Here is a 13,541-nt window from a genome sequence, read left to right on the forward strand (position 1 = left end):
TTGAGGTCCTATTTCAAAACAAATCATATATTTGGGTTCGTGGGGGAATGGGTAATTGGGTTTTGGTTCGAACTTCGGGTTTTGGTTCGATCCACATATTTTTGACTTTTTGGATAAAACTTTGGAAAACTCATTTTCATGCATTGGGGTTGATTCATTTAGTGTTTATTGATGTAATTAAGTAATTTGTGACTAGATACAAACGAATTGGCAGGGAAATCAAGGGGTAAAGCTATAATTGAACCTTGAGTTGTGTTCGTGGCATCGAAGTAAGTGTTTGGTCTAACCTTAGCTTGAGGGATTAGGAGTTATGTCCTATTTGCTATTTGTTTCTTGTCGAGTACGACATATAGGCATGGTGACGAGTATCTATGCATTGGTGTCAAGCATGATCGTGAGTCTTATCTTGTGATTTTCATGATCTCGTTGTATTATTCATGCCTTGGTGAAGATTTCTCTTTGTTGTGTAAAGTTGTGAAAAGAATTGTGACCTATGAACATTGAGGAGCGTTGGCTCCAGTTGTATAACGAATTGTGAAAGTATAAGTGATAATCGAATCTCTAGAGCATTGGCTCGAGTTGTGAAGTGAATTGTGAAGTAAAAGTAAGAAAGAGAATAGATCATTATGTTGACCCCTTGCCGCGCTATTGTTGAGTTGAGGTTCCCTTGCATTGTGTTCTAAATTGATATTACGGACGCTTAGGTTGATGATTCTTCGTGTTAGGTATTGTAACAAGTTTGGTTATAGCTGGGTAGTTAGGTGTTGTAACAAGTTTAGTTATAGCTGAGGTAATTAGATGTTGAAACTAGTTGAGTTATAGTTGAGATAGTTAGATGTTGGAACAAGTTTGGTTATGGCATTTTCTCCCTTGCCGGGACGTATATACTTGTACTGTTGAGTTCTCTTGCCGGGATAGTGTAGTCTATTGTTGATCCCTTGCCGGGACGGTTAATTATGATTATTGTTGACTGTATATTTGGAACGGGTTGCGCGGCGCAACATTATTAGATATTATACTAGATCGGGTTGCACGCCGCAACATATATTATATTGGATCGGGTTGCACACTGCAACAGTTATATATGTGGATCGGGTTGTACGCCGCAATAGATATTATATTGGATTGAGATGCACGCCGCAATAGATATTATATTGGATCGGGTTGCACACCGCAACAGTTATATGTGTGGATCGGGTTGCACGCCGCAACAATGTGAAATGATAAGGGATTGGGTTACGCGCCACAACAGTGTTGTTATCGTATTGATTGTAGACATCGAGTGTTCTTTCATACTTTATTAAGTTCCTGATAGAATTGATATGTTTCCCCGAAACATGTTTCCCCCTCCCTTTTAAACTGTTATTACCTGTTTATATTTCCGCTCTATATTATATAACCGCACAGGTTTATTTGGAGTCTGGTCCTAGCCTCGTCACTACCTCGTCGGGGTTAGGCCAGACACTTACCAGCACATGGAGTCAGTTGTGCTGATGCTACACTCTGCACTTATGTGCAGATACAGGAGCAACGCTTGATCAGTAGCTTGGAGCCAGCCTTCAGTCTACAGAGATTCCGAGGTACTCCTGCAGGCGTCTGCAGGCCTAACGTCTCCTCTATCTTTTATTATGTTCTGTTATCTCATGTATCCGAGACAAACAATGTTATTTTTCCTTCAAACTGTTGTATGTAGTACTCTTAGTAGTCCGTGGATAATGTGACACCAGTTTCTGGGTAGAGGCATGTGATGACTTTCGAAACATTTTGGTTTTATTTTTATTTAAGACTTCCGCTTAAATCTCATATTCCGCTGTCATTTAGATGTTTATCACTTGCTAATATAAGCTGTAAAAAGGATTAAAACAGAAGAGTTAAAGATTTCTAAGTTCGTGGCTTGCCTAGCTTCTACGAGTAGGCGCCATCACGACTCCCGAGGGTGGGAATTCTGGGTCATGACAACAAATTCCAAAAGTCTTTTTTTCCCTTATATTTCGTGCCCAATTAAACAGGTTCACATAAATTGAAACAGAGGGAGTAGAAGATTTAACTGTATATGCTCGGATAGTATAAATATGTTTTATACTAACACTTGCATTTTGAAATATGTTGTTTCGATCCTCCAAAGATATCGCCATACCTGTATTGGATCCTCAATATATAAATACAGTTTGAAGAATATATCCAACATGGGACAGCAGCATGTTTATAGGATCCGAGCAACATAGAGTACTTTAACTCTAAAAAGAACCAACTTTTTATAGGTATATGGGGAGATTAGGAAGCTTTTAACGATGAGGGACTAGGTCCGATTCCATCTCGATGGAAAGGTAAATGCATATCTGAAGGAAATTTCAATGCCACAAAACATTGAAACAGAAAGTTCATTGGAGCTCGTTGGTACATAAAGGGATTGATGGAAGAAAGGAAACTAAACGAGACAATGGTCAGGCAATTATATAATTTATCATCATTAGATAACACTGGACATGGTACACATGTTGCCTACACAACTGCTGGTTCTTATGTTAACAATCTTCAATACTATGGTCTTAACATGGGGACAACACGAGGAGGAGCACCACTTGCACGATTAGCTATTTATAAGGTATTGTTTGAAGTGTGTGACCATTTCAGCTAAAAGCTTAAATAACAAACAAAATACTTTTGTATACTTTTTTAATAATATTAATTATGTTTTAAACAGGTATCCCGGAGAGACAAAAATGGTGTGCCATCTGGTAGAAATGGTGCTGATATTCTTGCTGCTATTGATGATGCCATAAGAGACGGGGTTGATATATTGTCAGCATCTCTTGGTAGTGGTCCTTTAACTTTTGATGACGGGGTTGATATATTGTCAGCATCTCTTGGTAGTGGTCCTTTAACTTTTGATGAAGTTCATGCCAAAAGTATATTGGGCATAGGATCGTTTTATGCAGTATCCCATAGCATACCTGTTGTTGCTGCTGGAGGAAATAGTGGACCTAATTCAAACACAATCGCCAATACTTCTCCATGGCTTATAACGGTTGCTGCTAGCAACAACGATACACAAATTGTTACTCCTTTAACACTTGGCAACAACAAGACAATACTAGTAAGGCTTTTCTGTTATGTTAAAACTTTTATCACTTTTAGTGTAAGTGTTAAAATGGGTTGAGATTGGCTTAAAATATGAAAGAAAGTTGTCTCGAACCTATAACTTTTGGAATCTATTCAAACTTAGCGTGAAATAGGGCATAAAAGAAGAAAACTATCTATATAAGCCACATCAATTGTAATAAGTTGAGATTAAGCTTTAATCATATATACAAGAATATGTGTGTATGTTCTAGAGATTTATATGCTAGCAGAAAATATAGGAAGAGAACTTCTATAATATGCGAGTGAAATATGTTTTTTATATGATATTGTCCTTGGGACGAGTTTTGTTGTTGTTGTTGTTGTTGTTGTTGTTGTTGTTGTTGTTTTGTTGCATCATGAATAACAAGAACTCATATAAACTACTCTATTGTTGGGAATAAACCCTCACAGAAATAATATTCACGGTAATAAAAGCAGAATAATAATGTAGCACCGAGATACGGTAATTAACAAGAATAAAAGAATAACAACGACACCAAGATTTTTACGTGGAAAACCTTTTTAATAAGGGAAAAAACCACGGCCCCGAGAGGAGCAACTGATATCACTATAGTAAGGAATTTTACTCTTTGTAGGTCGGAGTAAAATACTCCAAAGACCACTACAACACTCAAAAGAAATAACCCTCTTTTGATATTCCTACCTCACTACAATATCGTTCACTCTCTATTTTCCTCACAGACTATTTTCTTATACCCTGTCTGTGAAACCTCACTCTTTATTTCTCTCTTTGTTGGTGTGAAGAAATGAGAGTTGAAGCTCTCCTTTTATAGTCAAAGCTTCACTCTCTAAAGCCTACAATATTTGACAATTTACACACATTTTTCACAATTCAACAAAGTTGGCTACCAAACCAAAGAAATTCTAACAAGGTTGGCTACCAAACAAAACCAATTCAACAAGGTTGACTACCTAAACAAACCAAGTCAATAAGGTTGGCTACCAAACCAAAGAAACTTTTATTAGGCACATGCCTAATACTTCTTCAATGAGATGAACATCATCAATCTCCCCCTCCAGTCTCATTCATCTAGAGGAGGTAGCATTATCTACTAGTTTGAGTGCATGCCGACAAGTTCTTTGCATAGCTCGAACTTGTTCCTTGGTACCACCTTGGTCAGCATATCTGCGGGATTCTGACTAGTAGAAATCTTCAAGACTTTTAGAGATTCATCATCTACCATTTCTCGAATCCAATGATATCTCACATCAATGTGATTGGTCCTTGCATCGTACATAGAGTTCTTGCTAAGGTCTATTGCACTTTGACTGTCACAATAGACGACATACTCCTTTTGATGCAATCCAAGCTCTTGAAGGAACCATTTGAGCCATACCATCTCCTTGCCAGTTTCTGTAGCGGCAATGTACTCTGCTTCAGTTGTTGATAGTGAAACACACTTCTGCAACTTAGACTGCCATGATATAGCTCCCCCTAAAAATGTAAACAAATATCCAGTAGTGGATTTTCTGTTGTCAATGTCACTTGCCATATCAGCATATGTATAGCCCTTCAAGATTGGATCAGATCCTCCAAAGCACAAACAATCTCTTGTGGTACCTCTCAGGTACCTAAGTATCCATTTGACTGCTTCCCAATGGTCCTTTCCAGGATTTTCAAAAGACCTGCTGACAACACCAACTGCGTGAGCAATATCAGGTCTAGTATATACCATTGCATACATCAAGCTTCCGACTGCTGAAGAATAATGAACTCTAGCCATGTTCCCTTTCTCTTCCACTGTTGTTGGACACATCTTTTTGCTCAACTTTAGATGACTAGCAAGAGGTGTGCTGACTGGCTTAGCATTTTTCAGGTTGAAGCGTTCTAGTACACGTTCAATGTACTTCTTCTGAGATAGCCAGAACTTTCTACTTGTTCTCTCTCGAACAATCTTCATCCCTATAATTTGTTGTGCTGGGCCCAAGTCCTTCATATCAAATGACTTGGACAGATCTCCCTTCAAATTTGCTATCAGCCCCTTGTCTTTTCCTACAATTAACATGTCATCCACATAGAACAACAATATAATAAAGTTATTCTCAGAAAATCTTTTGAAGTATACACATGGATCAGAGTAGGTCTTTAGGTATGTTTTACTTTTCATGAATGAGTCAAACTTCATGTACCACTGCCTTGGTGCCTGCTTCAATCCATAAAGACTCTTATTCAATTTGCACACCATGTGTTTCTTTACAGCTACTTCAAATCCTTCTGGCTGCTCCATATAAATCTCTTCTTCCAAATCTCCATGAAGAAATGCAGTTTTCACATCTAACTGCTCCACTTCAAGATCTAGGCTAGTTGCTAAGCTCAAAATTGTTCGAATAAAAGTCATTTTGATAACAAGTGAGAAAATTTCGTCAAAATCAATACGTTTCTTCTGTTCAAAGTGTTTAACCACCAATCGAACTTTGTATTTGACCAGCTTGCCATTTCCATCTTTCTTGAGTTTAAAGTCCCATTTGCATTTCAGTGGTCTTTTACCCTTTGGAAGTTCAACCAACTTGTAAGTGCCATTTTTCTGTAGAGATTCCATCTCTTCTTGCATAGCTTTCATCCACTGCTTCTTTTCTGGATGGGACAACACCTCTCTAAGACTTTCTGGCTCCCTCTCATCACTGATGAGGACATACTCTGTGGAAGGGTACTTGCATGACTCTACCCTTGACCTCTCTGATCTCCTCAGAGGTTGAGGTTGTTCTTCTCCCTGAGTGGGGTGCTCCACTTCCTCGACAGCTTCATCAAGTTGCTCCCCCTGCTCAATAACCTCACCAGGTTGCTCCCCCTGCTCGACAACCTCGTCGGTCGTACTTTCTGCACTTGTGGGATTGTTAGAAGTAGAAGGAATAGTAAAAAGGTTAGGAATTATACCATTTTTCGCCTTTTCTAACATATCGACATCAGTTCCAACTTCACTTTCTCGAAAGACTACATCTCTGCTTCTGATGACCTTCTTCTTTACAGGATCCCACAATCTGTGCCCTAACTCTTCATCTTTATATCCGATAAATATGCATGGAACAGATTTATCATCCAGCTTTGTTCTCTGCTCTTTTGGTACATGTGCAAAAGCTCTACAACCGAACACCTTCAGATGCGAGTAGGACACCTCCTTGTTGGTCCAAACTCTCTCTGGGATGTCAAATGCCAACGGAACTGATGGACTCCTATTGATCAGGTAACAGGTTGTTTGAACTACTTCACCCCATAATGACTTAAGCAGTTTAGCCATTCTAAGCATGCTTCTCACCTTCTCTACAATGGTGCGGTTCATCCTCTCGGCTATGCCATTGTGTTGCGGGGTTCCAGGAACTGTCTTTTCATGTCTGATCCCATGACTTGAACAATACTCTTCAAATTTCCTTGAAGTGTTCTCACCTCCATTGTCACTTCGGATACGCTTTAGCTTTCGACCCGTCTCCCTTTCTACTAGAGCATGAAACTTCTGAAAAACTTGCAACACCTGATCTTTGGTTTTCAAAATATAAACCCATAATTTTCGTGAAGTATTATCAATAAAAGTAAAAAAATATTTGTTACTGCCCATTGATTCAATTTCAATTGGGCCACAAACATCAGAATATACTAAATCAAGTATATTCAATTTTCTTTCAGACGATGTCTGAAATGAGACTCTATGTTGCTTACCAAATAAACAGTAGTCACAAGGTTTTACCGTTGTATCTTTGGCATATGAAATAAGTGATTTCTTGGCAAGAATCTGCAATCCCTTCTCGCTCATATGGCCCATTCTTTTGTGCCACAAATCTGCAGAAATCTCATCTTGTGCCGCGTTCAATTCACCTTGAAATATTTCTGCATTTGTCCTGTACAACGTGCCACGAGCAACTCCCTTTGCAATCACCAATGATCCCTTAGTGAGTCTCCACTTTTGATTTGCAAAATAGCTCTCGTATCCATCTCGGTCTAAAGCAATTCCCGAGATCAAGTTCATCCGCAAATCAGGTACATGCCGCACATCCTTTAGACCCAATGTGCATCCGACATTTGTCTTGATACAAATGTCACCAATCCCCGTAATCTTTGAGTAACTTGTGTCACCCATTCTCAGTGTGCCGAAATCACCTGCTACATATCTGCAAAAAGATCTCTTACTGGTGTGGCATGGTAAGATGCCGTTGTGTCAACTACCCATTCCGACTCAGGACCTGACAGGTGCATGCATTCCTCTTCCTCATTTATAAAGATGACAATATTATCATTGTTTTGCACCATGGCGGTTGTGTTGTCATCATTCTTCTGGCCACTGGTTTCACCTTTGCCCTTCCTTGGATTTGGGCAATCTCTTTTGAGGTGACCTGGTTGATCACAGTTGTAGCAATTTTTGGCTCTTGATTTGGATCGGTTCTTTGACTTCCCACGAGCTCCGGATCTACCATAGTTTTTCGAACTCCTTTGATAACTCCTGCCTCTACCTTCTGTAATGAGAGCATGTCCTTGATTTTCAGGCTTCTTTCTCATCTTCTCATTGAGTAAAAGAGCCAATGTGACATCTTTCAATTCAATAGTAGTCTTACCGTGCAGGATGGTTGTTGCCAAATTATCGTACGAAGATGGCAACGAGTTCAATAGCAAAATGGCTTTATCTTCTTCCTTGATTTTCACTCTGAGGTTGGCAAGCTGTGTGATTAGTCCATTAAACACATTTAAATTTGACAAAAAATTCATACCTTCACCTATATGTAGGGCATATAACTGCTTCTTCAAGTACAATTTATTTGTCAGCGTTTTGGACATGTATAGGCTTTCCAACCTTGTCCAAATTCCACGGGCAGTGTCTTCATCAATGATGTTATTTACCACATCATCTGATAAGTGCAACCTGATTGCACTAGCAGCTCTTTCATCCAAGTCAGCCCAATCCTCAGCTTTCATGGTATCAGGCCTTTTGATATTAGCATCTAGTACCTTGTGTAATCCTTGTTGGATGAGCAAATCCCTCATCATTCTTTGCCATGTTGAGAAACCGTTATCTCCGTTGAATTTTGCTACCTCGTACTTTACTTCGGACATTTTTATTTTTCATCGAGTGTAGAACTACCGATAGTGAATAGTATTTCAGTGAACGAGCAGAACCTGTGCTCTGATACCAGTTGTTGGGAATAAACCCTCACATAAATAATATTCATGGTAATATAAGCGGAATTATAATGTAGCATCGAGATACGGTAATTAACAAGAATAAAACAGTAACAACGACACTAAGATTTTTACGTGGAAAACCCTTTTAATAAGGGAAAAAATCACGGCCCCGAGAGGAGCAACTGATATCTCTATAGTAAGGAATTTTACTCTTTGTAGGTTAGAGTAAAATACTCCAAAGACCACTACAACACTCAAAAGAAATAACCCTTTTTTAATATTCCCACCTCACTACAATATCGCTCACTCTCTATTTTTCTCACAGACTATTTTCTTATACCCTGTCTGTGAAACCACACTCTTTCTTTCTCTCTTTGTTGGTGTGAAGAAATGAGAGTTGAAACTCTCCTTTTATAGCCAAAGCTTCATTCTCTAAAGCTTACAATATTTGACAATTTACACACACTTTTCACAATTCAACAAAGTTGGCTACCAAATCAAAGAAATTCTAACAAGGTTGGCTACCAAATCAAACTAACTCAACAAGGTTGACTACCTAACCAAACCAAATCAATAAGGTTGGTTATCAAACCAAAGAAACTTTTATTAGGCACATGCCTAATACTTCTTCAATGAGATGGACATCATCATCTATCTCGATTGGGATAGACGCATAATAGTTATTGTTATTGTATCAGTTAAAACTTTGATCACTAAATTGATGATTACTTTTTTAGTTTTTTCTTGTACTTACTAGTATGGACTTTTAAACAATTTGAGTGATTGTTGGGTCAAGGACTTATTAAAGGGAAGGGAAGGAGTGACTTTGCTCCTTTAGTCTTTCCTGGCTATATAACAAAGTAAGTGAAATGTATATTTTATTATCCAATAAGTATGGATTACAAGTACTAAGCCCTTACCATTTTACCTTTTAATTTTGTTTACAATTTCATTTTCCATTTGCAGTCCTAAAGACGTCATGACTATTGCCAATGAAGTAAAAGGAAAAGTTGTCATGCTTTTCTCGCAAACCAAAGCGGATATTATTGGATATTTGATAGCACTAAATAATACAGTAGTTTCGGCTTTTATTTATGCTATGCCCCCTCTTGATGGAATCGAAGACTTTAATCAAATTGTTGCTGTCCCTATACCATTTATTGCCGTCGAGTTCGAGCAAGGAAACCAAATTGTTGATTATTTTATAAATTGTAAATCCAAGTATGCATATAATATTTCTCCTTCTCCTTTTTTTTTCTTCTTCCTGTTTTTTATCGATCTTTGTATGACTTCTTAGGTCCTGAAAATAAGCATTACATCAAATATTCTTTAGAAAAAGATATTAGTAAATGGCTTGTATATCATGTCAAAGCACCTTTAGTTGTTATATAACAGCGCATTGACTTTTTCTGTTTGCAACAGTAACCAAGATCCTATGATTAAATTGGGCCAATCTGAAGTTCTTGAGGATAAGAAGACAGTCCTAAAGGGGCCTAAGTTTGGGGTATTTGTATCTATACCCGTTTTTTGTGTCACATTTTAACTTGTGTTTGCTTTACAAAAAATTTGCTAGCGTACCCGCTTTTTCGCATAACTTCAGCACACGGGGCTGAAGTAGCAAAGACAATCACGCAAAACTTCAGCATTCTAGTAGCCGGGCCTGAAGTTCAGCTCTAGAGCTGAAGTTTTTGTGTTGTAACTGGAAACTTCAGCTTTAGAGCTGAAGTTTTTGTGTTGTAACTGGAAAACTTCAGATCTAAGCTAGCTTGATATTTTTAAGCTAGCATCAAATTGATATTTCGTTAGATAGCTGCTATAACTTTGGTGATTCTCATTGAGATTTTTAGTCATAAAGTATTTGTTCATACTTATGAGTAATTTATCTGGTAGTAGTAGCCTGTTGCAGTTTGCTGGAAGCCATCCAACTCATTGTTTCTCATTATCCTATATCACCATTTTTTCCAGTAGAGAAATATCTGTAGATGAAAAAAACATCAGAAAGAGAAAGATTAAATGCACAAAGAACTTGGATACCAACTTTTATCAAAATCTAGTTCTCCTTTAGTATTTATGCAGATAAAGAACTGTTTTTTCTCTTCACTTTGTTGATACTACTATTCCATCGTTATTTATAAATGTTAAAACACAACTTTGCTTTCTTCTGGTGAGGTACTGAATGGGAGGAGAAAAGGAGCTGAACTTGTTTAAAAAGTAGGTACAAGTTAAAACTTTTTAAAAATATGGGTATAAATTAAATGGGGGCTACCAAATAGGCGCCCCGTGCAATTTTTACCCTAAGTTCTCATCAAGAGGCCCAAATTCCTTTACCCCAGAAATTCTGAAGGTAAATATATAAATATACATTGTTTTGACATGAAAACTGCTCTCAAAGAATATACGTCAACAAGGGTCTCTTAAGTCTTAATATAACCATTTCTATGTTTAATTGTTTTCTTTAATTATTTCTTATTTATAAGTTTAATTTACCGAATATTGTTGTAGCCCGATGTTGCTGCTCCTGGTGTAAATATACTCGCAACAACTATTCCTCGCTCTGGAGACAATGGATTCAAACTTGAGTCAGGAACATCTATGGCAACCCCTCATGTCTCGGGAATTGTGGCACTCCTCAAAGTTGCACATCCTAATCGGTCTCCTGCAGCTATCAAATCCGCACTTGTGACTACTGGTAATATCTTATCAATTTAAGTAGATAATATTTATACTATATATGCAGTTCAACTTGTTATAATTATAAGTTATCATATTAAACTATCAAGTATGAAGAGTTAACCATTGTTAAAAAAACTTATACACTATTATTATATATAACCTAATCTCATATCTTATATTGTTTCATTGAGAAGATAATGTAACGTAGATGCGTTATTTTTGCACGATTAGTGTTAGAGCTGTCAATATGGGCAGAACAGGGCTAGCCCATCCCAATCCATGTGGGCTTTAGCAATTGACGGGCTGGGCTGGGCTAGCCCACCATTTTGATGGGCCTTATAATGGTCAGCCCACCTCAGCCCTATGTGGACCGTGGGCCCCCACGGGCTGGCCCATCATTTTTATAAAATATTTTTTTATTTTTTATTTAAGTTCTAATTTAAAAAAAGATAAATATTTAAAAGTTAAAAAAATCTTATTGGGAAAATTTCACAAAACTTAATAACTAATTTTTATACTATTTCAATATATCACAATAAACACTAAAAATGTGAAAGACAATACTATATTTCATTCACTAAAAGTCAAAACTCAAAACAAACTATTTAAAAGAACGTCCATGATGCTTCAACACATCATCTTCATCAAATACATTTGAATCCGCTTGTGAGAAGTTTGTCTTAAAATCTTCACTTTCATCTACATCTACAATTCGTTTGCAATATTAATAAGTTAAATATTAAGAATAATTAAATTTTTAAAACTAATTAACGTTTTAAGACTTCTTTTAATATGATGAACTTAATAAACTTTAAGCTTGAGATATTCTTTTTGTTATTTTTTGTATCATATACTTTTTATATTTTATATATTTTAAAATACATATTTTTATTAGACCCACGGGCCGGCCCAACCCAACCTCAATCAAGCCTCACGGGCCATGGGCTTACTCGGACCGAGCTTAAAAGCCTCGTTTTTAAATGGGCTCCAAAAACTCTAGCCCAGTCCTGCTAAATTACGGGTTGGGCTGGGCTGACCCAACGGGCCAAGCCCATATTGATGGCTCTAATTAGTGTATTTAACCTATTTACAACATGTTGTTTACTAAGTTTTCTAGGTTATCAAATTATGCTTATTAAAAATAATTATCTATTGTTATAGATTACTTTAAATTTAATAATGCAAAAATAAATTTATACTGTCACCGTACATAAGTTAAACTTTGAAATGAATAGTCTTTCCTTCCTTTCAACATCTTTTCATATGGGTTTAAATTACATACACTAATGGTGTAAAAAAATCCCAATATCTATTTATCGAAATCTCTATCTTGTGCTAAGATAACCTTTATTTTGACTTTTGACACTAAATTTATGTAAACAAAATAAAGTAATTCTACTTTGGGACTTTTTGGCATAAACATATAATAAGACCAATAAAAATGATATATAGTTCAAGTAGCTTTTTTATCTTTTGGCAACGTCAGATCTAATAACAAATATTTTAACTGTACATGTAGCATGGAACGAGGACACATATACAACTGAAATCTTTTCAGAAGGAGCAGGAGACAAACTAGCTGATCCATTTGATTTCGGAGGTGGAATTTGTAATCCAAATAGAGCGACGGATCCTGGTTTAGTCTATGACATGGATAAAGATGATTATTTGAATTATCTTTGTAGCTTAGGCTATAGTAATGATATGGTTTATGATGCAACTACATATTTATCCTCTAGCAAAAATTCATCTGCAGCAGGAGGCGTTGTATGTCCGAAAAAAGTCCCCCCTAGGTTGGATTTGAATCTCCCTTCAATATCTATTCCAAACCTCAAGAACTCAATTACTGTCAAGAGAACTGTTACAAATGTTGGAAATGTCAACTCCATATACAAAGTATTAGTGAAACCTCCGAGAAATACTGCTATTAAAGTAAGTCCAGAAGTCTTGAAATTTAACGCCAAGACAAAGAAGATTTCTTTTGAGGTCAAAATCACATCTACTCACCAAAGTAGCACTAAATTTACCTTTGGAAGTTTGGCGTGGAGTGATGGCAAGCATTTTGTTAGAATTCCTATTGCAGTGAGAAAGCAAATAGATGCGTAAATTAAAGAAAAAAGATTTTGCTTTAGAAGTGTGGCATGGAGTGATGACACGCAATTTGTTAGAAGAAAAGGGTGTATAGTGTGCTTGTTGCTCAAACCCCCTCCCTCTTAGTTCGTTTTCATGTTTTTCTTTTCCTTTTTTTTTTTTGCTTGATGTAATTAGATAGAGAACTGAAGAATCAATAAATAAGAACGACTTTAATATTTCTGAAATGTCGAAGATCATTTGTGCTTTTTTATAGTTTATGATTCTGTATTGTTCATGCCGCCTGCAAATCGATAACTAGACAATATTACATGTGGGTAGAAGACTTGGAAATATTTCTCATTTTTACGCAGTTCCAACTTCATCTTATCCGAAACCATATTTAAGTCATAATAAACTTATTTAAAGATACTATATATTTTTCCATTTTTTAGTGACAAACTACAAACTGTTAATGCAATTGCCGGTAGGGATAAAGAACAAGAGCCTATATTAATCACTGTCATAAAAGTAGAAAAGACTAAAA

General features: G+C 36.7%; 2 protein-coding genes across 2 annotated transcripts; both read left to right on the forward strand.

Moving 5' to 3' along the window:
* The first annotated feature begins 2,257 nt into the window (after positions 1 to 2,257).
* LOC142161692 (subtilisin-like protease SBT3.17) lies at positions 2,258 to 3,393 on the forward strand. Its single transcript, XM_075253669.1, has 2 exons — positions 2,258 to 2,605; positions 2,705 to 3,393. The coding sequence occupies exons 1-2, from the start codon at positions 2,414 to 2,416 to the stop codon at positions 3,158 to 3,160; spliced, it is 648 nt and encodes a 215-aa protein (XP_075109770.1). The 5' UTR covers positions 2,258 to 2,413; the 3' UTR covers positions 3,161 to 3,393.
* A 7,272-nt stretch (positions 3,394 to 10,665) lies between these two features.
* Positions 10,666 to 13,214, forward strand: LOC107811772 (subtilisin-like protease SBT3.5). The gene is made up of 2 exons (XM_075253668.1): positions 10,666 to 10,940; positions 12,444 to 13,214. Exons 1-2 carry the CDS (start codon positions 10,844 to 10,846, stop codon positions 13,028 to 13,030), a joined length of 684 nt encoding a protein of 227 aa, XP_075109769.1. The 5' UTR covers positions 10,666 to 10,843; the 3' UTR covers positions 13,031 to 13,214.
* Positions 13,215 to 13,541: the final 327 nt, after the last annotated feature.

The sequence above is a fragment of the Nicotiana tabacum genome, chromosome 5 (assembly GCF_000715075.1).
Source record: "Nicotiana tabacum cultivar K326 chromosome 5, ASM71507v2, whole genome shotgun sequence".
Lineage (NCBI taxonomy): Eukaryota > Viridiplantae > Streptophyta > Magnoliopsida > Solanales > Solanaceae > Nicotiana > Nicotiana tabacum.

What these genes read in the sequence shown, in the direction of transcription:
- LOC107811772 (XM_075253668.1), top strand. Translation starts at nt 10,844, where the DNA reads ATGGCAACCCCTCATGTCTCGGGAATTGTGGCACTCCTCAAAGTTGCA. An exon ending in ATCCGCACTTGTGACTACTG is followed by an intron (nt 10,941 to 12,443) that starts GTAATATCTTAT and finishes CTGTACATGTAG; the next exon opens with CATGGAACGAGGACACATAT.
- LOC142161692 (XM_075253669.1), top strand. Translation starts at nt 2,414, where the DNA reads ATGGAAGAAAGGAAACTAAACGAGACAATGGTCAGGCAATTATATAAT. An exon ending in CACGATTAGCTATTTATAAG is followed by an intron (nt 2,606 to 2,704) that starts GTATTGTTTGAA and finishes TGTTTTAAACAG; the next exon opens with GTATCCCGGAGAGACAAAAA.